General features: G+C 45.8%; 1 protein-coding gene across 2 annotated transcripts in view; it reads right to left on the minus strand.

The window, feature by feature from the left end:
• Window positions 1-26,825, minus strand: part of SRD5A2 (steroid 5 alpha-reductase 2) — a 79,718-nt gene that overhangs the window by 9,561 nt on the left and 43,332 nt on the right. For both annotated transcript variants that reach the window (XM_045008647.1, XM_045008646.1), the window contains exon 2: window positions 14,687-14,850. In XM_045008647.1, coding sequence (XP_044864582.1) covers window positions 14,687-14,744 — 58 coding nt within the window. In that variant the 5' untranslated portion in view covers window positions 14,745-14,850. The remainder of the gene's footprint in view (window positions 1-14,686; window positions 14,851-26,825) is intronic.

A 26,825-nucleotide genomic window follows, 5' to 3' on the forward strand; every position in this document is an offset into this window, starting at 1 on the left:
CTTTCCTAAAGAGTACTCTAACTGAGGTCTCACCAGTGCCAAGTAGAGCAAGACAATTACCTCCCATGCTTACATAGGACACTCCTGTTAATACACCCTAGAATGATATTAACCTTTTCCACAGCTGCATCATAGCCAATTTGAGCTCCTCTACAGCCCCCAGATTCTCTTCTACAGTACTACTGCCTACCCAGTTATTCCCCATTTTGTAGTTGTGCATTTGAGTTTTCCTTCCTAAGTGCACTACTTTGCACTTATCTTTGTTGAAATTCATCTTGCCGATTTCAGACCAATTTCTCCAATTTGTCAAGGTCATTTTAAATTCTAACCGTGTCCTCCAAGTGCTTACAAGCCCTCTTAGCTTGAAGTCATCTGCAAATTTTATAAGCACACACTCCACTCCATTATCAAAGTCACTAATGAAAATATTGAATAGTACTGGACCCAGGACTGACCCCTGTGGGGCCCTACTAGATATGTCCTCCCAATTTGACAGTGAATGATTGATAACTACTCTTTGCATATGGTTTTTCAACCATTTGTGCAACCAATATACAGTAATTTCATCTAGACCACACTTCCCTAATTTGCTTGTGAGAATGTCATGTGGAACTGTGTTAAAAGCCTTACTAAAATCAAGGTATATCACATCTTCCACCTATCCACTAGGCCAGTAACCCTGTCAAAGAAGGAAATTAGGTTAGTTTGGCATGATTTATTCTTGACAAATCCATACTGGCTATTATTTATAACCCTATTATTCTCTAGGTGCATACAAAGTGATTGTTTAACAATTTGTTTCAGTATCTTTCCAGGTATCCAAGTTAGAATGACTAGACCACAATTCCCTAGGTTCTCTTTGTTCCCTTTTTTAAAATAGGTAGTATGTTTGCCCTGCTCCAGTCCTCTGGGACCTTGCCGTCCTCCATGAGTTCTCAAAGATAATTGCTAACAGTTCTGAGATTGCTTCAGATAGTTCCTTAAGTAACCTAGGGTGAATTTCATCAGGCCCTACAGAGGTGAGTAGCCCCAATAGATGCTGCTCACAAAGTTTCAGGAAGCTTATGGTGCAGGTACCTTGATTGCCATAAGTGGGATTGGAAAGGAATTTTCCCCCAGGTCAGATTGGCAGGGACCGTGGGTGTGGGTCACGTGCCAAGCTTATCTGAGTATATCTCACTTAATCATTTCCCTGTGATTGCAGGGGCCTCAGGCCCTGGTGCACCTTGATCCCTCCTATTCTCTGCATGTGGCACATAACAGTCCAGTCTCCTGTGGACTGTAATACTTTGGTCTAATTTCAGTTGTTGTGCTTAGTGTGGGGATGCTGGGTGAGGTTGGTGGCCCGTGGTATACTGGAAGTCAGACTAGATGATCTGGTTGTCCCTTTTGGCCTTAAACTCTATGACTTGAACACATCTAGCTTATCTGAATATTCTTTAACCTTTTCTTTTCCTATTTTGGCTTGCATTCCCTTCCCCCTTGTTAATATTGTGTTGAATATCTGGTCACCATTTAGCTTCTTAGTGAAGACTGAAGCAAAATAGGTATTAAGCACCCCAATTTTCTGGATGACATCAGTCATCAGCTCTCCTTCCTCACTAAGTAGAGGATCTACACTTTCCTTCATCTTTCTCTTGCTCCTGGTGTATTTAAAGAACCTCTTATTGCCTTTTATGCTCCTTGCTAGGTATAATTCATTTTGTACCTTAGACCAGTGGTTCTCAAACTTTGTACTGGTGACCCCTTTCACATAGCAAGCCTCTGAGTGTGTCCTCCCCTTATAAAACCACCTTTTAATATATTTAACACCATTATAAATGCTGGAGGCAAAGTGGAGTTTGGGGTGGAGGCTGACAGCTCGTGACCTGCCATGTAATAACCTCACGACCCCCTGGGGGGTCCCGACTCCCAGTTTGAGAACCCCTGCGTTAGACTTTCTGATTTTGTCCCTACATGCTCATGCTCTTCTTTCATAGTTCTCCTTATCAATGTGACCATGTTTCCATTTTTTGTAGGATTCCTGTTTGATTTTCAGCTTTAAAAGCTCCTGATGGAACCATATTGGCCTCTTACTATCTTTACACCACATTGGAATAGTTGGCAGTTGTGCATTTAATACTGTCTCCTGGAGAAATTGCCAGCTCTCTTTATCCCTTAGATTTTCTATTATAACTACTCTAATATCCTAAGTGTATTCATTAGGGCAAATTTATCTTTCCATTGAATTCATCCTTTTACACTTGACCTGAACTGGAGCCATGCTGTCAATTCAAAATTTATGCTTTTTGGTATCCTAATGAGAAAGCTACCCAATTAAATGATTTCTACCATTGGACCCAATACATATAAATGAATTATTACAAAACAGCATTATTTTATGTTAGTTATGGGATCATAATGTAACCTCAGCACAGCTGCTAGTATAGATGATGTGTTCCAGGAGCAGAAGAAATCTGAACAAGGTTGAAGGCATAGTGTCCCTGGATGGGTCAGTAGGGTATGTGCTAAAACACATGGACTATACGCTAACCCTAAGCCTCAATCTGGAACGTAGACTGCATCGGAAGATTGTTAACCTCGGTAATCTGAAAGAAACCAAATCAGGGTGCTCAAAGCTTCCATTCCTGGCTGCCGATTTTCAAGCATACATATGTCTGAAAACAGAACGTGTCTCATAGATTTCAAACTGACTATGATTACCCTTATTGTTGTATGCAGTGTTGTTGTAGCTGTGTTGGTCCAAGATGCTAGAGAGACAAGGTGAGTGATTAATATCTTGTATTGGACCAACTTCCATTTGTGACAGAGACAAGCTTTTGATCTTACATAGGACCTGAAGAAGAGCTCTGTGTAAGCTCGAAAGCTTGTCTCTCTCACCAACAGAAGTTGGTCCAGTCAAAGATACTACCTCACCCACCTTCTCTCTCTATGTTAATTCAGGCAGCAGTATACTTGTTGGGCCTGACTCTTCTCACATCAGGGTAAATTGAGAGTAAGTCTAGAGAAATCAGTGGAGTTGGACCAGTGTGAAATTAGGGCAAGTGAAAGGAAAATCAGGATTAATTGCAGTGTTGTTAGAGACATGTTAGTCCCAGGATATTAGAGGGACAAGGTGAATGAGGTAATATCTTTTATTGACCAGCTTCTGTTGGTGAGAGAGACAATTATATATCAAGTTATGAACATAAGCTGAAATCATGATTGAAGTGTGTTTACCAGACAAGTCTAGGGAGTGGGTAAATCTGTTTCTGAGGGTGTGGCTACACTTACGGTTTGCAGCGCTGGTAGTTTGCAGCGCTGGTGTGTGGCCACACTCACAGCTACCAGCGCTGGTGTGTGACCACATTTGCAGCATTAGCAGCGCTGTTGGGAGTGATGCATTATGGGCAGCTATCCCAGCATTCAAGTGGCCGCAGCGTGCTTTTCAAAAGAGGGGGGTGGAGTGGGGTCTAGTGTGACAGGGAGCGGGGGGAGAGAGAGAGAGGGGATTTTTGGAGCCAACACTGTGTGTTTAGCTTCCTGCCTTGAAAAATCAGAACATTTTTCCGACCCCTTAGTCTTAACTCTTAATTGCAAACAGCCTGCAGCCAACACGACTCCCCGCTGTTTCATTCGCTCCCTGCCTGCCTCTCATTTGATTGTTTACAGCCAGGTACAGATGATCACAGCAAACAGGAGCTCTGTTTGTTTTTTAGATAAGCAGCAATGGAGCTCCACAGAGCTCGTTCACAACAAAACAAAGAGAGGCTGCATAATAAAACAAAGAGAGTAATTTATAAAAGCATTCTGGGATACACCTTATACCCTGGAGGCCAATCACAGCGCTGGTGTGTGGCCACACTTGATGACCAGCGCTGCAGCACCAGCGCTGGAATCCTTATTCCCCATGCTGAGTGAGGTATACGGCCAGCGCTGCAGCCAGGGAGTTGCAGCGCTGGAAGTGCCCTGCAGGTGTGGCCACTTACTAATTGCAGCGCTGGTGGAGGCTTTCCAGCGCTGCAAATCGCCAGTGTAGCCATACCCTCAAAGACAAAGGACAAGCTCACACCTCTAGCCAGGTGTCATCAAAGCTGATGGGCTATCATCTATCAAACAGTAATTCTTTGGCAAGGAAGTGGGGCAGAAACAAACAGATCTGCATCTGAGACTATGTATATACTACCACTAACTGCGAGGAACCTCTTTCATCCCCAGACTCCTTGACTTCAACCTCCCAGTGGGAATGAACTTTATCTAGGGGTAATCCTCAGGAAAATTCATTTCAAAGGGTGACTGAACAATAAAAGTGATGGGCAAAAACAGCCCAAGTTCTCTTTTTCTATCCATCTCTTTCTTTTTCACCTAAGACAAAAGAAACAGCCATTGATTTTGGGAGCAAATACTGGCCTGGGAGTTTGGTCAGCAATGTTACTTTAAACACGTGTTAAAAGACTTCAGCTTGATCCAAGTCTAGTTTGTTAAGTTTGGTGCTAGAAAGTGTTTTATCTTTCTTCTTCTTGAGATTATTTCTGACTTTAAAGCGTTATACTTGTACACACTTAAAATCTACCGCTTTGCAGGTAAATGAACTTGTTTTATTCTTTAATTAAAACTGATCCTGTCTTGTGAATTGTTTGGGTAACTCCATTTAAGGTAGCAGACTGTTGTATATTGATCCCCTTAAAGGGGCAACTGACCTAATATATCTGGATTATCCAGCAGAGGGCTGGACAGTGCAGAACCAGGGGTGGCTCCAGGCCCCAGCACACCAAGCGCGTGCTTGGGGCGGCAAGCCGCGGGGGCGCTCTGCCGGTGCCGTGAGGGCGGCAGGCAGGCTGCTTCCGGCAGCTTGCCTGCGGAGGGTCTGCTGGACCAGCGGACCCTCCACAGGCAAACCACCAGAGGCAGCCTGCCTGCCATGCTTGGGGGGGCAAAATCCCTAGAGCCGCCCCTGTGCAGAACACATGTTTTTTGAGGGAAGTCCATGACTGGGAGTTGTGTCGGAGTCACTCTGCAAGTAGTAACCAAGGCTGCTAGAAGCCAGAGAGTAGCTGGTGTTTGCTAACAGGCTGCTGGGCCCAGAGCTGCTGGACCCAGAGCTGCTGGACCAGGGCTGTGGCTATACATAGAGACTCAGGCTGTGACCTGCATGATGTCTGGCTGTTTGTGAGGAGCCCAGGTTGGGAGCTACAGCAGCAAAGCATTGTGAGGCACCCCAGCGTTTCAGGGCAGGGGTGACACAGCCCCTCACTAGTCTGGATTGCATCCCGCAATGTCATACTCACATTGTCTCTCTGACATTTTAATGCTAATTGTACAGTTGCTGTTATTGTGACTAATATTTAACAACTCTGTTCATGAATACTGGGGGAAGCAAGAAATACACTGGGAGGAAAAATAATGCAACTTCGGAATGGAAGGCCAAATTCAGCCCTGATGTAACTCTACTGATTATTACATTTATGCTAGAGATGATTTTAAGGCCCAATATTCTTATCTTTGAATTCCCTGGATCTGTCAATTTAACTCAGTGTTGTGCAATATGATAACTTTTTTGGTATTTTGGGCCAAATTCCCCTCTCCCACCTGTGTAAACCAGGAGTAAGACCAATTAAGTTTTACTGAGGTAGAGAGCAGAATGAGACCCAAGAAGTATAAGAAGAGTTGATACAATAAAGCTTATCAGCTCTTCCACATCCATTAGCTGCTCTTATATCAATACGTACATTACATTTTTAAAGCGTTTATTATTAATGCAGTAGTATGTGACAGTTTCATTAAATGTGCATTTAGCTTTTCCTAACAAATGTATGGTGATAACATTATAAACTGATAATTGTAGCTTTAGAAAATTCCAGTCTTTCATTATTAAATATTTATATTTTGGTTTGAGTCCCATCGTGCTAGGGGCTGTATAAACAGAGGTTTGTATAGCACAAGCTCCCTACCCTGAAGAGCTTACACAATAAGACAACTAATTATCCCCAGAAGCATGTGGAAGAGTGGAGGGATACAATCAACATAGTCACTATTTGTGTCCATGTCAATTTGCTTTTATACAACAAATTTAGCAATTATGTATATGAATAATACTTCCTTTCCCCACCTGCCCTTCAGCCTTGCCAATACACCTTGGTGAATGTCTCATAGGCATTGTGGCAGAGGTGGGTCTGGAGAAGTGATGACCAGCTCTAATAATTAACAGAAATGGATCAAAGCCAGATGCCTTTTGGCAGAGGGAGGAGGAATAGGGTGGTGGGAACTGGGAAGAAGGAGAGGTCACATTCAAGGACCCTGATCCAAGCTAGTGACTATTATTTTCATCCCAGTGCAGAACCGAACCCCCAGAAAATAATATCTGGCTCCACTTCAGATGGGGTCAGAAATATCATAAGAGCACCTGGTTTTGTGATATTTCCTTCAAACCAGGAAGTAGCTTGCACCTCATTTCCTAGTCATGTCCTTGTCTATGTCCCTAAGGAGACCCTCAGACCGATTCTTTTCACTTCTGGGTGACCCACGCCTTTTCCCCCTCTCAGTGCCCGAGCAGATTGGGGTGAACAGGAGTGACCAGATCGTCTCATTCTCGGTGTCTACAAGTCAGGATACAGAAAAAACTGTCCAAAGCTCCCTGGCCCTTTCTAGACATCGTGGAGCGGGGAGGGACAGCCCCCTCCCAACAGTCATAAGAAGAGGAGAGAATTCTCCTCTTGCGCCCAGCAGCCTAGAGTGAAGTGCATAGATTGAGCCCTCATGCCCTTCTTATCAAGCAGAAGGGAGCGGGGAAAGACAGAGTGCTTAGCAGCCAGCGCAAAATGTCTAAAATCCCAGCCTCCCCTAGGAGCAGATACTCCTGTTTTGACTCATCAGCCCCTGCTCAACCGCTGCTATGTGCCACTACTGACATTCTGCAGCAGAGCCCAATCTTGTGCATGCATCAGAAGCAAGCATTGTTACAGCCAATTAAAATACTTGAGGAAATATTCACTAACGTTTGTATTGAATTAAACATTGGCCATGTTGTTCATTTTGGACCTGATTCCGATTGCAGTGGGAATTGAGGGCATTTGGCACCTCACAGGAATCACTCAGCACACTGAGTTCACAATGAATAACACAGTATTAATTCAATTCAAATGTTTAGATTTGAATGTTTTCCCATGCACTGCGGGCTGCTACAAAATCCAACAGTGCATGTGAGAGGCAGTAAATACAACACTGGAGTAGGACTCAGGAGACTTCAGTTTTCTTCTAACGTAACCATGCCATATACTTATTGCCTGAGTCAGGTGGTGTCTCATGAAGTCAGCTCACCTAATTTCAGTAATAAGGTCTCTCCATGACCTAACTGCAAAGTGTGGTCAACAATAGGCCCTGGCCTGGCCTGGCCTCTTGGGTTATGGTAGAGGGAAGTTCAATTGATCCTTCCTTTTTCCATCCTCCCTCCCTACCCTGGCTTCTCCCAGGAACTGCCATTTGATTTGATAGAAACACCCATCCCTTTTCATTTGGCCTGCTGGGCCCCGATTGGCTGCTGCCTGCTTCAGTGCGTTTAGCCACTAGCGGACCAAATCTCACTGGTTCCACCAGCAGCTGCCCCAGGCAGGCCTTTCTAGACAACTACAGAGATCCCAAACTTGCTGCCATTCTCTTGTTACAGTGCCGCTTCTCTAGGGCGGGGTGCACCAAGGCAACAGGATTTTCGGCAGGGGGCAATAATGCCTGGTACCCCCTGTCACAACACTGTAGCCGTTTAAGTCCAAAAAGAGGAGAAGGAGCAACAGGAAGGCAGAATGGATTTGTTTGAAGTCTCTGTGCAGGGAATAGAATTAGGGACTCAGCTGGAAGTGCCAAGTAACATCCAGAAGGGTGTTGTAATTACTGAGATAGCTCAATAAGTTTCTTGAAGCCATAAACAAAGTTTCCATTATGGGCAAACTGTTCTGTCTATCCTACACATCTTCAGCCTGAGAGCAGAGCCAATCAGAGCTCAAGGTGAAAATTCTATAAATATAGGAGTTATTCAGAACCCTTGCAAATTCTGAACTAATACCCTAAAGTTAAAAGTAAAGAAGTAAAATCCTTAGAGGTGGCATGTGTGCTACTGGGGGAGGAAAAAAAGTCTCCGAAGACACATGTACAGCTAAACAAAAAGGGAACCAGGAAGGCAATGGATTAACCAAATGGCATGGTTCGAGAAGCTATTCAAGCCCGAACAGGAATCCTTCAACATTTGAAAATCTGCCCCAATGAAGCCAATAAACAGAGGCACAGATTAAAGTAGGCATTCAATTGGAGGGAAATTAGAAGAGACAAAATAGATTTTGAAGAGCAAATAGCTGAAGGTGTGAAAACAAACAAACAATATGAGAGTCTTCATATACATCAGTAGTATGAACCCTGTGAAAAAAATCAGTGCAGCACCAGAGGTTAAAGGGAGAAGTTAAGGTTGAAAAGGACATTGCTGATAAGCTAAATGATTTCTTTGCATCAGTCGTCACTGGTGAAACCATTGGGGAGATTCCTACCCCAGATCTGCTCTTTTCTGGTAATAAATATGAGATGTTGCTAGAGAGTTAGGCAGCGCTTTGAAGTGCGAGTGTGGTTGCGGCGCCAGCGCTGGGAGAGCTCTCTCCCAGCGCTGCAGGTACTCCACCTCCCTGTGGGGATTAGCTTACAGCGCTGGGAGCTGCGCTTACAGCGCTGGGGCAGTGTTTACACTGGCGCTTTGCAGCGCTGTAACTTGCTGCGCTCGGGGGGGTGTTTTTTCACACCCCTGAGCGAGAAAGTTGCGGCGCTGTAAAGTGCCAGTGTAGCCAAGGCCTCTGATATCAGAAGAGGAGGTGCTGAAGCAAACTGAAAATTAAAGAAGCAATAAGTCACCAAACCCATATGGTGTAGACTCAAGAGTTCTGAAGGAGCTCAGATATGAAATGCTAACAAAAAGCATTCATTAAAAATAGTCACTGTCCAGAGGACTGGACCGTAGCATACGTTGTTCCTATATTTTAAAAAGGCTCTAGGGATGATAAGGGGAATTATAGACCAGTAGCATTACATCTGCACCTGGCAAATTGGTTGAAATGATAATTAAAACCAGAATAATAGCACATCTGGAGATCATATGATAGGGTCTAATTAGCATGGTTTCTACAAAGGAAAATCATGATTCACTAATCTCTTAGTATTTTTGAATGCCTCACTGAAACAGCAGATAAAAGAGAACTACCTGACAATGTAGTTAGGCTTCCAAAGGGTTTTGACAACAGAGAAGAGACGAGACTACTGAAGAAGCCAGGTCATGGGATAAGAGGCAAGCATTATATCATAGATCAAATACTAGCTAGGAAACAAAGCAAAGAGTAGTATTAAATGGTCATTTTTCATCATGACTAAAATTTAACAGTGATGTGACTCATGGTTCTGTATTAAGTCCTGTATTGTTTCATACGTTTGTTAGTGATTGGAAAAGGAGGATAGGTAGTGAGGTAACAAAATTTGCATATGACACAAAGTTATTTAGGCTGGTCAGGACCAGAGAGAGTACTGTGAGAAATTTCAAAGAGATCTGAGTAACTTAGGTGAATGAATAACACGATGGCAGATGATCTGATAAATGCAAAATAATGCATATTGGAGGAAAAAAAATAAATTATTAATACACCTTAAAGGATTCTAAATTAACTCCATCAACTCAGGACAGGGACTTGGTATCACCGTCAACAGTTCAGTGAAGACCTCTGCTCAATGTGCAGCTATGGTCAAACAAGCAAACTAAATGTTAAGATGTATAAAGAATGGGATGGTGAATAATATGGAGAACATTATAATGCCTTCATATAAATCAGTGGTTTGGCCTCATCTGGAATGCTGTGTGTAGAAATGGTCACCCCACCTCAAAAAGGATATATTGCTGAACTAGAAGGGACCCAGAAAAGGGCAAAGAGATTATTAAGGGCCTGGAAAAACTCTTGTATCAAGAAAGATTTAATATTGGGATTGAATAAGAGGGCACATGATAGAAGTCTATAAAATAATGAATGGTTTAGCGAAGGTAGATCAGGAGTTTTTTATTCTTTCTGTCCCGTAACACAAGGACAAGGGGACATTCAATTAAATTAAAAGATGACAAATTCAAAATCGATTAAAGTAAATACTTTTTACACAATGTGTAGTTAGGTTGTGGCAATTTGTTCCACAGGATCCATAATGTAACAAGATTTACAAAGGGATTGGGTATTTATATGGTTAACAAGAATATCCAGTTATCATAATAAATATAATAATAATAATAATGAAATATTGGAATGGATATTAAACCTCATGTTCAGGGCTTAGGCCAATCTCTTAACGATCAGAGATCAAGATGAGACCTAATGTGGGGAGGAAATCATCCATCTGCTTATTGCAGGGCTCTTACACTTTCATCTAAAGCATTTAGTACTGGCCACTATTAGAGACAGGTCACTGGACCAGATAGATCTTGGGTCAGATCCAGTATGGCCATTCCTATTTGCAAATTATTTACATAGGATTATAAAATTCATCTTATGATCAACAGACCGTGCCCTGAGCAGTGACAGGGGCAGGATATGGGGCTGTGCAGAACTTGACTGCCGTAGTTGGGATAGGTCACAGAAGGTATATGGGTGGGCGAGTGCTGGAGGGAATCTGGGATGTACAGAGGTGGGTGCTGGGCAGTGCTAGGAGTCTGGGGGAAGGTGGTGAATGAGTGTTCGAAGGTGATACTGGATGAGCGCTGGTGAGTCTGGAATTGCTGACAGTTGCCTGAGGGTAACTGGATGGAAAATTGAGGGGGTGTATTTTGGGGGGGACAGGGACAACCAAGAGTCTGGCAGGGCTGGGCATCTGGAAGGGTTAGCTGGAGGCAAGAGAGTGCTATCTGTCTGTCAGAAGCTGGGGGAGCCTGGCAGGGGAACTGGTGTCTTTTCCCTGGAGTCTGCTGCCCGCTCCTCCTCCCATTGCTGCTTCTCCCACTGTAATTCATCAGGAGAAACAGAGTATGTGGCAGATTGTGTATCACAGCGTCTCCTACTGGCTGCTGGACACAATTACAGACATTACTGCTGCTCAGCTGAATAAGCCACATCTAAGGGTACATCTGACACTACCCGCCGGATCGGCGGGTAGCGATTGATCTATCGGGGATTGATTTATCGTGTGTAGTGTAGACGTGATAAATTGATCCCCGATCGCTCTCCCGTCAACTGCTGAACTCCAGCTCGGCGAGAGGCGGAAGCAAAGTTGATGGGGGAGCCGCAGCAATCAACCCTGCGCCGTGAGGATGCGAGGTAAGTTGAACTAAGATACATCAACTTCAGCTACGCTATTCTCGTAGCTGAAGTTGCGTATCTTAGGTTGATCCCCCCACCCCCCGCAGTGTAGACCAGGCCTAAGCGGGCCTGCAGGAAAGTGTACTGGGTTGCTAAGTGCATGAGTGTCATGTGAGATACATTATGGTTGTCAGGGCTGGGTCATGAGCACCTCCAGGGGCGGCTCCAGGCACCAGGACGCCAAGCCATGCGGGGGCGCTCTGCCAGTCACTGCGAGGGCGGCAGGCAGGTTGCCTTCGGCGGCATGCCTGTGGAAAGTCCGCTGGTCCCGCGGCTTCAGCGGACCTCTCGCAGGTGTGCCACCGAATCCGCGGGACCGGGTACCTCCCACAGGCAAGCCGCTGAAGGCAGCCTGCCTGCCATGCTTGGGGTGGCAAAATACCTAGAGCCGCCCCTGAGCATCTCTAACATCTTGGCTATAAACACAATCTTCCTGTCTGATGCACAAGCTTAGGAGAGCCAATCTTCTATTAACAGAGTACTGAGAACTGCTAGCTAGAAGAATCCATTGACCATATCTGTTTGATTTGGGGATGGAGAGCCTCTGGAGCGTCATTCCAGGCCCAACAAATTCAGGTGGCATGTGCTACCTTTTGGACCACACTATAGACTGAGAAAATCATCTCTGAAGGTGATCAGGAGGAAAACAAGACTGTTTATTTGTGTGTGAAAGTAGAGTGTAGGTGTTATGCTAAAGCCTTGCATTTTTAATAGCAGCAGCAAGTTTGTGAAAGTCTGTTTGGAAGGACACACACACATAGATTTACTAGCCAATAGCTTTTTGTTTACAAGTTATTTAATACTTCAACTACTCTTTACACTGGTTGTCTTTGTTTGCATATATATAAATATTTGTTTATCAGGCAAATTGCGTGGTACTTTCTTTTCCTGAAAGTGACTGGAAGCTGTTACACCAAAATTCAGGGGTTTTATGCTGTGTAATACTTTCTGAAAAGACAGAACTCTGGGCTTGCTTTTAGGAAAGGGTTAAACTGAGGTGCAAGAAAGTGGAGTGTAATACTAACTGTATATAATCCACCCTGACCTTGCTCTATGTTGGCTCTACTGCTGACTTCTGGTGACCTGGGGCAAGTCTTTTCACCTCTCTGGCCTCCTCACTCTGTCTTGTCTATTTAGACTGTAAGCAGGGGCAAACTTTTGCTAGGTTTGTTCTGAGTGTCTAGCACAGGGGTTGGCAACTGGCGGCACGTATGCCGATTTTTACTGGCACGCTGCTGCCAGCCGGGGTCCCAGCCACCGGCCCTGCTCAACCCGCTGCCGGCCTGCGTGAACGGAACCCCCGGCCGGCAGCGGCTGAGTGGGGCCAGTGGCTGGGACCCCAGCTGGCAGGAGCCGTTCAGCCTGCTGCCGGTCGGGGGTTCTGTCCACCAGCTCCGCTCAGCCCGCTGATGGTCTGGCGTTCCATCCGCCGGCCCTCCTGCCAGCCTGGGGTACCAGCAGCCAGCCCAGGGCTCTGCTCCTGGCTTGGTCCCAGTGCTCCGCAGCCCTTATAAAAATTACACTACAATTAGCTTAAAAATTTGAAAACTTAAAAACTTTGTTTGTATATTACAGTAATTGTTAAAACATGTATAATGTTAATAAATACATAGGTTTGATGAAACAAAGTACTTATGTGCCTGTGCTTAATTTGTGTTTTCTATGATTTACCTTCTAAAAAAATCTCGCATGTCTCGCACCCCCAGAAAGGGCATCTCGCACCCCCAAGGGGTGCGTGCACCCCAGGTTAAGAACCACTGCACTAAACTGATAAGATCTGCATTTTAATTTAAATTTAAATGAAGCTTCTTAAACATTTTTAAAACCTTGTTTACTTTACATACAACAATAGTTTAGTTATATAATATAGACATATAGAGAGAGACCTTCTAAAAACGTTAAAATGCATTACTGGCACGCGAAACCTTAAATTAGAGTGAATGAATGAAGACTCAGGGCACCACTTCTGAAAGGTTGCCGACCCCTGGTCTAGCACAATGGGACTCTGACCTCAGTTGAAGCCTCCAGGCATTACTGCAATTCAAATAATAAGTCATGAGATCTTTCTGCAGAACACAGACCCCCAGCATATTGCAGAATATATAGGGCTGTAGTTATAAGTAAGGGCATTTTACATAAGGCAAAAAAAAGCCCAAAAGAAGATTCCCCCCGCCCATTTATCATCATTTCTTGTATGCACATTTTAAAAAAATTTTCCTTGAACTGAGCACATCAGCTGGCTTCCCTTGCTCAATAACTCACTCTCAGTGAATTTCCAGAGCCAAATTCAGCCTGCATATTACATCACTGAAGTCAGTGGAGTTGAACCTACTTACACCAGGACCAAATTTGTTCTTTAGTCTTTGCATGTGCCTCAGGTGGAGAAGGAAGTTAGTCTATGAGGCCTTGTTTACATAGGGGATTTGCCCTGACTTCATCCATCAGTCACCAGCCATCAGTATAGCTGCATCAGTGCAAGCCCCTTATATGGGCAAGGAAAGCCACAATTTGCACAGACGGAGCTTGTGGCTTTGTCTTGTCCGCAGCAGTGCAACTTCACTGATGAATGGCCATCGACGGCTGGAATTAGGGGGAATCCCTAGTGTAGACAAGGCCTGAGAAGTTCATGTGGAATTTGCAACTCCTCAGGCCTTAACAAAGCAGTGGTCTAATGTGGTGCCAAGAAGGCTATAGCAAGGCTAATGATCTGAGTCTGTGCTTTAATAGCTGGTGTTTTCAAAGGTGGCTGCTCGGGAAAAAGCTACTACATTTAACTCCTCTATTTGCATTGTAAAAGTTCTTTACATCTGGGCCAGCAGGAACCGGCGCCAACTTTTCAAAATGCCGTGGGGTGCTAGACTTCCGGCTCTGTCCCAAGCCCTGTCTCCACTCCACCCCTTTCCCCAGCCCTCACCCATGCCCCACCTCTTCCCACCCCACTCCACCCCTGCCCCGCCTCTTCCCGCCCAGTTCCACCCCTTCCCCTGAGCGCTCCCCGTCCTTGCTCCTCCCCCTCCCCCCAGTCTCCTGCCTGCACGCTGCAGAACAGCTGATTGCGGCAGGCAGGAGGCATGGAGAGGCACTGATCCGCGGGGCCTGCTGGCAGACGGGAGGCACTGGAGGGGTGGGGGGAGCTAATAGGGGGCTGCCGGTGGGTGCTCAGCAGCACCCACCATTTTTTCCCTGTGGGTGCTTCAGCCCCGGAGTACCGAGTCCAGCAGGCAGGTGTTGTGCGGATTCCCATCACCACTGACTTTGACTCGCAGCTGCAATAAAGTTTAGAACACAATTCAAAATGCTTCCAAACTGCTTAGAGAGTAGATACTGGAAATCCTGTAGTCTGTAATTACCTGATGTAAATCTGAAGTCAGTGAACCAATCTTTTGGGTATTGAGCGCAGTAAATCATGTAGTACCCTTGAAGGAAACCATTATAGATACAGAATAGCACGCCAAAGAGAAGTATCTGCAGTGGGAAAGGTCTGCCTCTCGTGAAGAATGAGTAAATAAACGTCCTAAGGTAGATAAAAAACACAGTCAAACCAGAAGTAAACACCACATATAAACACATACATAAATAGATCTTGGTAAACTGCTGGGTTTAAAAAAACAACAACAACATTTTCAGCTTATGTGGGCTGACACTACGCTAACATAATTCTTTTACTATTTTTTTTCACTATTTTTTTCACTTTATTTAGGAAGTTTACAACAGGTTTACAAATCCTAACCATGTAAACATTAGTGACAATACAATGATCATTTCAACAGTGAGCTTTTGTTTAGAGAAACACTATACAGTGATATAATCAATGGATCTCTCTATTTAACAGGATGTTACCGTGTTACAGTGTGAGCATCTTTACACTATTCATGACATGTCTACTAACAGTTTCTGTATTGTAGAGAAACAAACTTTACTAAATGTACTGGATGATCAAAATAAGTAAGACTACATTAGCATAAGTAATACAAATAACTACCAATGAGAACAGGAAGCATTACAGAAATGTATACTCATCTATAAAATGGAACATTCCCTAGTTGTCTGAGCAGAGGACTGGGAGCTAAGCGCACCTCATTTATCCACATTGTGGTCTTGAGAAAGTCAATTGACCTCTCTGCCTTGGTTTCCGTTTTTATAAAATGGAGACCATGCTTTCTATCCGCCTTCATAGAAGTGGTTTGAAAATTGATTGGTGTTTATAGTGCACTATATGAATGCTAAGCATTGTTGACTTCTGACACTAGTGTCTCATTCTGACACCAGTGTCAGTGTCCCCTCTCTCCCAAGCGGTAGCAGAATTTCAGGGCCTTCCAAGTTGGCGCCTCAGTGGATGAAAAATGAGTGACACAGAATCTGGGCATATTCTACATATAACTTACTTAATTTACAAAGTCCTGAAACCAGATGGTTAAACAGCACACAGGGAGTAACTCTGCCTCAAGAGTTGACTCTAGTCAGAAACCAAGGCAGAGACCAAACTCCCCTGTTGTTCACACAGCACTTTCTAATCTACACAGAACCTTGTAAACTAAAAAACTACCATAAACATTTCTTCCAAGACCAAAAACGTACTCACAAACTATGAAAAATGATGTGTGAGACTGTAACAGCAGCACCTGATGGATGCCTGTCACAGCAGTATTATCTTCTTCCACTAGAAAGGATCAGCTTATGATAGTTTTATGTCCTCATTATTACCCATTTGGATGGCACCCTCTGAGGTCTGATCTAGCCATATCTGTAGGGTCTTCCTCAAAAACCAAGCATCTACATACATACAGTACATCAAAGTACTGCTAAAAAATGCCCCAAAGCCACTTCCCAAGGTCTCCTACCTACAACAGAAAGCTTTCTTTTAAACACCCACAGAACCATCATAGGAAATAGTTTTATTCCAATTATTGTTGTGACAGTACCCTTGTTCTGGGATTCAAGACTACCTTAAAAATGTGGTATCTGTGCCTTGACATAATTCTTGTGCAGAACTATTTTTTTGTAGGGAGAAATCTTTATGCTAGGATACAAATAATATTTAGAGCCCTGGAAAGACTCCTAGTCTGATTATTTTTTTTGCAAAATTCATGTAATTAAAACCTTTCACTCATGCCTTAGACTCATTTATTCACTACGGACAATTTACTTGTGCTGTTATGGATTACAGAGAAACTCTGCATCAGTGAAGGGGAAGTTTATTCTCTGTGTATTCACTTGTGTCCTCACTCCTTTGCTTATTTTTTTCTTTAAACTATACATTGTGTATAGGAGTTGGGGTGATTAATGCCACTGTACCATTTGTTTTAAACCTTTACTTGCGGGATTAGGTTAAGCGGTTCTCAAACTGTGGGTCAGGACCCTAAAGTGGGTTGCAAACCCATTTTAATGGGGTCGCCAGGGCTGGCATTAGACTTGCTCAGGCCCTGGGCTGAAACTGAAGCCTGAGCCCCACCACCCGAGACTGAAACCAAAGACCAAAGGCTTCAGCCCTGGGCGGCAGGGCTCAGGCTTCGCCCCCCCACCACACACAGACACATCCGGGGCTGAAGGGCAGTGGGCTTGGGCTCTGGCTTTGGTCCCTCTTCTCAGGATTGTACAGTAATTTTTGTTGTCAGAAGGAGGTTGAGGAGCAGTGAAATTTGAGAACTGCTACCAATTCACTTTGATAAGCCACACACTCACAAACCACTTGTTACAATTTTATGGGCTATAATTAGGGTGACCGTACGTTCTTTTTTAAGCCCTGTCCTGGCCGTCCTGACTTTTTTTGGCAAAAGTGGTCATTTGTCCCATTTGCTCTTGCCAACTTGAGCTGTTGGCAAGAGCAAATGGGACAAATGCCCACTTTTGTAAAAAAAAGTGGGGTGTGAAAGAAAATGTGGGGGGCAGGGAGGGAAGTGACAATGCCAGCCCCATGCAGGAGGGCAGGCAGGGCTCAGGTGAGCAGCAACACCAGCCCTGCGTGGGAAAGGGGGCTTGGATGAGTGGCTCGGGCTAGCTCCATGCGGTGTTCCGTTTTCCCTTTGGGAAATATAGTCACCCTAGCTATAACACACTTATTTGCTTTTATGGAAGTTACCAGAATTTATCAGTACTTTTAAGATCCTGTCTTCACTGCACCATTGTAACGAAAATGACCTCAACAGGGTTTTCCCAAATGTTTAAGTCATATATATTTTTAATAAAATAGAAGAAAGTAACAAGACTTCCACTATTATTGAATTTATACAAAGGAGAAAGCTAATATTATTAAGGGATCCAGTCCTTCCACAGTTAAAGGTAAAGCTAGCTTGAAATAAGACCAATTTTCAGCTAACCCATCATCCTTTCAGCTTCACTAGAAATAAATCAATCCAGTCCGGATTTATCTGGAATGTTTGGGCCATATTACACAAGGAGTTTGAGATATGGGAAATGGACAAGTCACTAGAAAATGTATAGAAACTTTTATGATAACTTTTCAAAAACATTGCTAACAATTTCTTGGTTTGTCATATCTGCAAAATAGATTCTTGTAAGAGCTTCAAACATCACTTCTCAAAAAGTTCCTAATAAGTAGAGGTACATGTAAGAATCAGAGAGGATTTAAAAAGTTATCATAAGTACCCAAAACTAAAGACATAACCACTTTTAAAAACCATATATATAATAAACATATTTTAAACTGTATTATACAGGTCTTTGGGACTGGGAGCATCTTTTTGTCATGTGTTTGTACTGTGCTTTATACAAAGGGACCCCACGGTACTACCACAATGTGACACATTCCTAAATATACTAGTGTATCGCTTAAAAGTATATTTAATGCAGATTTCAGTTTGATATATTACGCACATCAGTTTGCTGCAGGCTTTGTAAAGAGCGTGTTACGACCTGCACAATTTGCAAAGTATGCAAGGCTTAGATGCAGATGGTACTGGGGTGGGGAGGAGAACCCTAAATTGCTGGCAAGGGAACAACACTGAAGTGAATCTAATCTGAAAGAAGTGGGAGAGGCTCATCCCTATCAATCCAACGGCTGAACCACAAGAATATCCTTTCTACCCCCGCCCCCCCCCTCCACCCAGCACACTTCTTGGGAAACAAAAACCATTTAATATTTCTGTTGTTTTTTGACAAAGCATAGTAGAGCAAACCTTGTAATAATATAAACTTCACTCCACAGTCTGCATTCAAACCAGAGCATGGATACAGCACAGATATAGTGGGAAATAAGTGCCTCAGTCAGGTAAGTATCAGAGGGGTAGCCGTGTTAGTCTGGATCTGTAAAAGCAGCAAAGAGTCCTGTGGCACCTTATAGACTAACAGACGTTTTGGAGCATGAGCTTTCGTGGGTGAATACCCACTTCGTCGGATGCATGTGGGTAACAATTTCTAAATCAAAATAATTTGAACACAGTAATATTTAGTACTATTACCAGGCGCCCCAGTCATAGACCAGGACCCCATTGTGCTAGGCCAGGGGTCGGCAACCTTTCAGAAGTGGTATCCCAAGTTCACTGTAATTTAAGGTTTCGCGTGCCAGTAATACATGTTAACGTTTGTAGAAGGTCTCTCTCTACGCCAATACCATATAAATAAACTATTGTTGTATTTAAAGTAAATAAGGTTTTTAAAATATTTAAGAAGCTTCATTTAAAATAAAATTAAAACGCAGATCGTATCAATTTAGTGTGATCCTCCCTGGGACCCTTGTCTGGGGTTCCATTCACTCAGCCGGCAGCGGGCCGGTGTCGGGCTGAGCGGGGCCGGCGGGGGGCTGAGTGGCTCAGCCTGCTGCCGGTCTGGGGTTCTAGCTGCTGGCCCCTTGCCATTCGGGATCCCAGCCACCGGTCCCCTCAGCCTCCTGCTGGCCTGAGTGAGCAGAACCCCAGGCTGGCAGCGGGCTGAGGGGGGCTGGCGGCTGGGATCCTGGCTGGCAGGAGCTGGCAGCCGGAACCCCAGGCTGGCAGCCGGCTGAGTGGTGCCAGTGGCCGGGACCTCAGACCAGCAGCAGACTGAGCTGCTCAGCCCCCTGCCGGCCCCGCTCAGCCTGACACTGGCCCGCTGCCGGCTGAGTGAATGGAACCCCAGACCGGCAGCAGGCTGAGCAGGGCCAGCAGCTGGACCCCAGACCGGCAGCGGGCTGAGCAGGGCTGGTGGCTGGAACCCCAGACAAGGATGCTAGGCCCTGCTCAGCCCGCTGCCAGTCTGGGCTGCCAGTCTGGGCTGAGCGGGGCCAGTGGCCGGGACCCCAGACCCGCTGCCAGTCTGGGGTTCCTTCCACCAGCTCCTGCCAGCTGGGATCCCAGCCGCCGGCCCCCCTCAGCCTGCTACCAGCCTGGGGTTCTGCTCAGCCAGGCCGGCAGGAGGCTGAGCGGGGCTGGCAGCTGGAACCCCAGGCCAGCAGCAGGCGCTGAGTGGGGCCGGCGGCCGGGACCCCAGCTGACAACGGGGCAGCAGCCGGAACCCCAGGGCGGCGGTGGGCTGCCACCTTTGGCACGTGTGCCGTAGGTTGCCAACCCCTGTGCTAGGCACTGTACAAACAATACAAAAGCAAAGTTTCTAGTCCTCGTGGTTGTGGAAGAAACCTTGAAAACATGAATCAAGTGAAGGCTAAGAGCTCAGAAACCAGAAGGCAGATAAAAGAAACCAATTTTTAAAAAAAATCTCATGAATTTTAAGCCAATCTCATGATTTTGGGAGCTTGATTTATGGTTTTTGAATGCTTGGGGTTGGCAATGATCAGTAAATACAACTGCGCCAATCCAGTGTAATCAAACCCCATGTGAGCAGTAGGGTAAATATCTATACCACTGGAAACTCAAGCAGTTTATGGCCTCAATCCTCCAGTGGGATCAGCAGGAGCAATAGAAACTTCATTTAAGGATTTATACTTACATGAACTAGTCTCAAGTCTCAGGGCCTTTTTGGCAACGATATCTTTAAAAAAATGGAAAACCTATGAACCAAAAAGGGGGTAAGCAATATGCAAACACAGCAAAAAAATCTCTAAGTGTGGCATGAATTAGAATGAATTAAGAGAAGGATGGCACCAAGCCAATATCACAGTCCTACATACTGCCAAGTTAACAACTTACATTGCAGAGGAGGAAACAGCATATGCAGCAAGGAAAACAACTTGGCAGTCCATCAAAGACAAAATAAATCAGTCCCCAGACCAAGAGACCAGGGATCCTGCCAGAACAACAGTGACCTGGCTGCTAGAGGCAGAACAAATCTGTCTGCAGTACAAAAGACCTGAAAGACCACTGAAAGAGAAACTTGCCGTTTCCCATTAACAGGATTCCAGGTAAACTGCCTTAAAATACTTTGTTCCTTAGAAAATTACTGGGCAGAAGTCTGTGTAGCTCTGCAGATTGGTAATGAGATACAGAATATTTAACCTCTAGGTTATCAGACACAAGTCGGTAGTAACTTTAACTTTGTTACAGGCTGTATAGATGCCCTTTGTGAAATAAATTAGCCATCTCCATCTAGTTCCTAGGCGGCAGGTGGAAATGATACTACTTTCCTACCTCACAGGCCTGTGGTAAGGATAAATCCATGAAAGATTGTGAAGAGCTCAGATACAATAGCAATGGGCTCCATATACAAATCTAAGATAGACAGGTAGGTGTCCACAACATACAAGTCATTATAACTGACACTATATCCAGCTATCCAGAGGTGAAAGTAAGCTGGTATGCCCTGGTATGGTGTACCGGGGCACCCGGCTTCCCCAGGCGGCAATTTAAAGGGCCTGGGGCTCCCAGCCACCAGAGCCCCGCTGCTGGAGTCCTGGGGTGGCGGCAGTGGGGCTCCGGGGGTTATTTAAAGGACCAGGGCTCCCACTGCCTCTACTGCCCTGGGCTATTTAAAGAGCCGGGGTGGTAGAAGCAGGGGAGTCCTGGGCCTTTTAAATAGCCCCCCGTGCCCTGGAGTAACGGTGGGGCTCCAGCAGCTATTTAAAGGGCCCGGGGCTCCCACTGCCTCTACAGCCCCAGGAGCCGAAGCCCCGCTTCCAGAGCCTGGCCATTGCTCCGGCAGGCTCCGGCAGCTATTTAAAGGGCCTGGGGCAGTAGAGGCAGGGGAGCCCTGGGCCCTTTAAATAGCCCCTGGAGCCCTGCTGCCAGAGCCCTGGGGTAGCAGCGGCAGCGGTTTAAAGGGCCAGGGCCGTAGCAGTGGCCGAGCCCTGGGCCCTTTAAACTGCTGACGGAGCCCCCAGCAGCTGCTGCTACCCCCGTGGGGGAGAGGGAGGGTACTTACTGGTACAGGGCGGGCTGGAGCTGGCTCTGACCCCCCATCCGCACCCCTTCCGCCCGAGGCCCCGCCCCTTCCGGGGGCCAGAGCCGGCCCCAACCCAGCCCCGTACTGGTAAGTCCCTATGTCTACTTTCACCCCTGCAGCTCTCTCATACCTCTTTGTGCAAGCTCAAAAGCTTTTCTCTCTCACCAACAGAAGTTGGTCCAATAAAACTATTACCTCACCCACCTTGTGTCTCTAATATCCTGGGACGAATATGGCTACAACAATGCTGCATACAAAGAATGTCATGTAAGGTCTCTAATGAAAGCCTGTACCACGCTAGTAGTCACAATCATTGCAAGATGTATGTATGGGAAATAGGTGGAGTTATGTATATATGCTGAAAATTATGTTCTGTAGGTCTATGAGTTAAGGCAGGCCACATAAACCTGCCAGGCAGGGGGCAGAGGAGCCTTCCCAAAAGTGAGGGGGCCAGGGGCCCCTGCCCCTTCTGTGGCCCCACCCCTGCCCCTTCTCTTCCCCCAGGTTCCTAATAAGTAGAGGTACATGTAAGAATCAGAGAGGGTTTAAAAAGTTATCATAAGTACCTCAAGCCAGAGCGAGGCCAGGGAGCCCGGGTCCCTCCACCTGCCCAGGGTAGGGGGGCATGACAGCACCCCCTGGCCCGTGTTCCTGCCCAGAGCAGGTGGAGGGTCCGCAGCTCTGCACAGCTGCCTGTGTGGCTCTTACCCTGACCCGGCTCTGGGGGACGGGGCCTCGGGGGAAGAGGAGGGGCAGGGGTGGGGCCCATGGTGAAAAGTAGATGGGCCTGGCCTCCTGGCTCCCCCTGCTCTGGCACCTGTGCTGCCAGGCAGGGGCTAAGAGATGCTTCTCTCTCCTTGCCTGGTCATGTGCAAATTGGGTATTATATAGTTCACAATGGAAAGGCCCCTGGAAAAGAGTGCATAGTGTCCAAGGTCATAAAATGCAGAAAACCTGTTCTACCGCAACATCTTCATGAGTTGCTCTTCCTATGCTGGAAAGAAGGCGAAGTACCACAAGAAATGAGAGATGCCAACATCATCATTCTACAACAGAGGTTGTCAGCCTTTCAGAAGTGCTGTGCCGAGTCTTCATTTATTCACTCTAATTTAAGGTTTCGCGTGCCAGTAATACATTTTAACGTTTTTAGAAGGTCTCTTTCTATAAGTCTGTAATATATAACTAAACTATTGTTGTATGTAAAGTAAATAAGGTTTTTAAAATGTTTAAGAAGCTTCATTTAAAATTAAATTAAAATGCAGAGCCCCCCTGGCCGGTGGCCAGGACCCAGGCAGTGTGAGTGCCCCTGAAAATCAGCTCGTGTGCTGCCTTTGGCACACGTGCCATAGGTTGCCTACCCCTGCTCTATAAAAATAAGGATGATAGGAGCAATTGTAACAACTACCGTGGCATTTCCCTTCTTAGTATTATGGGAAAAGCCTTTGCCCGAGTTGTCCGGAACAGACTTCAGATCCTTGCAGACAGAGTCTATCCTGAATCACAGTGCGGCTTCAGAGCTGAAAGGTCTACCATCGACATGACCTTCTTGCTGAGACAACAACAAGAGAAATGCAGAGAACAAAAAAAGCCCCTCTACATAGCCTTCATCGATCTCACAAAGGCTTTTGACTTTGTCAGTAGAAGTGGACTATTCGCACTTCTAGAAAAGATTGGATGCCCCCCACAAGCTCTTAAGCATGATACGTCACAGTCCAATATGACGGCTCAGTGTCTGAGGCCTTCCAGATTCGTAGTGGAGTTAAGCAAGGTTGAATACTTGACCCAACTCTGCTTGGGATCTTCTTCTCCCTGCTACTGAAACAAGCTTTTGGTTCCTGAGGGGATCTAATTGCACACAAGATCAGATGGAAAGCTGTTCAATCTTGCAAGACTCAGATCTAAAACCAAGACTTGGGATGCCCTTATCCAACACCTCCTCTTCGCTGGTGACACAGAAGTGACAACCCACATAAAAGCTCATCTTCAAAGCCTAAAGGACAGTTTTTCCAAAGCCAGCCAAGACTTTGGGCTTACTATAAGCCTAAAAAAGACTAACATAATATGCCAAGCAGATGAGGAAGCACCCTCCATCAAGATCAACAATTATGAACTTGAAGTGGTGAACGAGTTCACATCCACTATTGTAGTCAACCTTTCACTTGAAACGGAACTCAACATCAGCATTGGAAAAGCCACCACAACAATGTCTAGACTGGCCTGTTGTATGGCAAAACAACAAACTGACAGAACACTCAAAGATCTGCACGTATCGTGCGTGTGTTATCAGCACACGTTTGTATGGGAGCAAGACATGGACCTTATATTCACCATGAAAAGAGGCTCATCCTTCATATGCGTTGCCTTCAAGAAATCTTTGGAATCTCCTGGAGGGACAGAGTCACCAACCCTGAGATGCTCAAGCAGGCCAGCATACCCAGTATGCAAACACTCCTCAAACAGAGATGCCTCCACTGGCTTGGTCATGTGTGCCGAATGAACGATGGGTGCATCCCAAAGGACATCTTCTATGGTCAATTGGCATCTGGAAAAAGACCCAAAGGGCGCCCAAAATTGCATTTCAAGGATGTGTGCAAGTGAGAAGAAATGGACATGGATGTGGACAAATGGGAAGATCACACTCAAGACCGCAGCTTTTGGAACCAAGAACTTTACAAAGGTCTCCGGAGTTACGAGAGGAAGCAGTCCACAGCTTCACAGAGGAGAAAAGAGCTTGCAGAAGGCAGAGCCCAAAAGGTTGAAACATCACCTTTAAATGTGACAGATGTGGCAGGTTGCCTCTCTTGAGTGGGTCTCTTCAGCCACGTTCGCGGTTGCCATAAAACCAGCTGAGTAAATTCAAATTCTTTACCACTCAGAGGCGCATATGCATGGTCTCTCGAGGCTGAAGGATGCCTAATACCACTACAGTTCACAACGGATGCCCCTTTACAGTCCAAGCAAAATGCTAAGCCTCTGGTAATTGGCTGAGCCTTAATCAGTGGGCGGGGCATTCACTCAGGCCAGGGCTTTATAAAGCCTCGCACAAGCGACCAGGGAGCTTTGCGACCAGGGGCTGCTAACAGGGAGTTTCGCAAGGGAGTTGGGAAGGGAGCGGGAGTCCCTCGCCGGCCGTAACCCCTTCCCCGTGGCCCCCCCCTAAAATCCTAAAACCTATAAACCAAATTATATTCCAAGACTACTTTCCGTAAACCACCCTTTCACTAAGTAGGAGACAATGCAGGCAGAAGCCCAGCAGCAGAGTGGGGGCTATCCAGTTTATTGCACTGACTGTCGCATGTATGATTACCTGCCCTGGGGGCGGGTGGCGTATGTGTGCAGTCGGTGCAAGGAGCTCCTGGCCCTCAGAGACCATGTACGGACTTTGGAGGCCAGGGTGGCGGAACTGGAGGAGCTGAGAGAGGCAGAGAGGTATGTTGATGAGGCTTTCCGGGACACTGTAGAATTGTCCCACCTCCGCTTAGACAGCTCCTGTGCTGTTGAGGAGGAAGAAGGGCCCAGGGAAGTAGAGCAGTCAATGGGAGCAGAGGGAAACCTTCCCGTAGTTGGGACCCTCCTTCCAGATGGTGCTGGAGTTGCCTCTCGCACTGAGGTTGCCTCTCCGGGGGAGGGAACTCCAGTTTCTAGGAAAAGGCAGGTGTTAGTAATGGGAGATTCGATTATTAGAAATGTAGATAGCTGGGTCTGTGATGACCGGGAGAACCGTATGGTGACTTGCCTGCCTGGTGCGAAGGTTGTGGATCTCTCGAGGCATCTAGATAGACTTATGTGTAGTGCTGGGGAGGAGCCGGTGGTCGTGGTACATGTAGGTACCAATGACATAGGGAAGGGTAGGAGAGATGTCCTGGAAGCCAAATTTAGGCTGCTAGGGAAGAGACTGAAATCCAGGACCTCTATGGTGGCATTTTCAGAAATGCTCCCAGTTCCACGCACAGGGCCAGGTAGGCAGGCAGAGCTTCAGAGTCTCAATGCGTGGATGAGACGATGGTGTAGAGAGGAGGGGTTCACGTTCATTAGGAACTGGGGAAACTTCTGGGATGGCAGGAGCCTATACAGGAGAGATGGCCTCCACCTAAACCAAAGTGGAACCAGACTGCTGGCGCTAAACATTAAAAAGGTTGTAGAGCAGTTTTTAAAACTAGGAGATGGGGGAAAGCCGACTGCTGCAGAGGAGCGTGTGGATCGGACACAGACTTCTCTTAGGGGAGAGTCTGATGATAGAGAATCTCCAGGTTATAGTCAGGAGCAGAGGAATGAGAAGTATAATGTAAGGGCCGGATCAGATGATAAACAGTCACATAAAAAAGAATCTGGCACATCAGAAAAAGGCAGGCTAATAAACAGGGACAAGTTTTTAAAGTGCTTGTACACAAATGCCAGAAGTCTAAATAATAAGATGGGTGAACTAGAGTGCCTTGTGATAAAGGAGGATATAGATATAATAGGCATCACAGAAACCTGGTGGACTGAGAGCAATCAATGGGACACAATCATTCCGGGGTACAAAATATATCGGAAGGACAGAACAGGCCGTGCAGGGGGAGGAGTGGCACTATATGTTAAAGAAAGTGTAGATTCAAATGAAGTAAAAATCTTAAGCGAATCCACAGGTTCCATAGAGTCTCTATGGATAGAAATTTCATGCTCTAGTAAAAATATAACAGTAGGGATCTATTATCGACCACCTGACCAGGACAGTAATAGTGATGATGAAATGCTAAGGGAAATTAGAGAGGCTATCAAAATTAAGAACCCAATAATAGTGGGGGATTTCAATTATCCCCATATTGACTGGGAACATTTCACTTCAGGACGAAATGCAGAGATAAAATTTTTCGATACTTTAAATGACTGCTTCATGGAGCAGCTGGTACGGAACCCACAAGGGGAGAGGCGACTCTAGATTTAATCCTGAGTGGAGCGCAGGAGCTGGTCCAAGAGGTAACTGTAGCAGGACCACTTGGAAATAGTGACCATAATACAATAGCATTCAACATCCCTGTGGTGGGAAGAACATCTCAACTGCCCAACACTGTGGCCTTTAATTTCAAAAGGGGGAACTATACAAAAATGAGGGGGTTAGTTAGACAAAAGTTACAAGGTACAGTGACTAAAGTGAAATCCCTGCAAGTTGCATGGGCCCTTTTTAAAGACACCATAATAGAGGCCCAACTTCAATGTATACCCCAAATTAAGAAAAAC

Source organism: Mauremys mutica, chromosome 3 (genome assembly GCF_020497125.1).
Source record: "Mauremys mutica isolate MM-2020 ecotype Southern chromosome 3, ASM2049712v1, whole genome shotgun sequence".
Taxonomy (NCBI): domain Eukaryota; kingdom Metazoa; phylum Chordata; order Testudines; family Geoemydidae; genus Mauremys; species Mauremys mutica.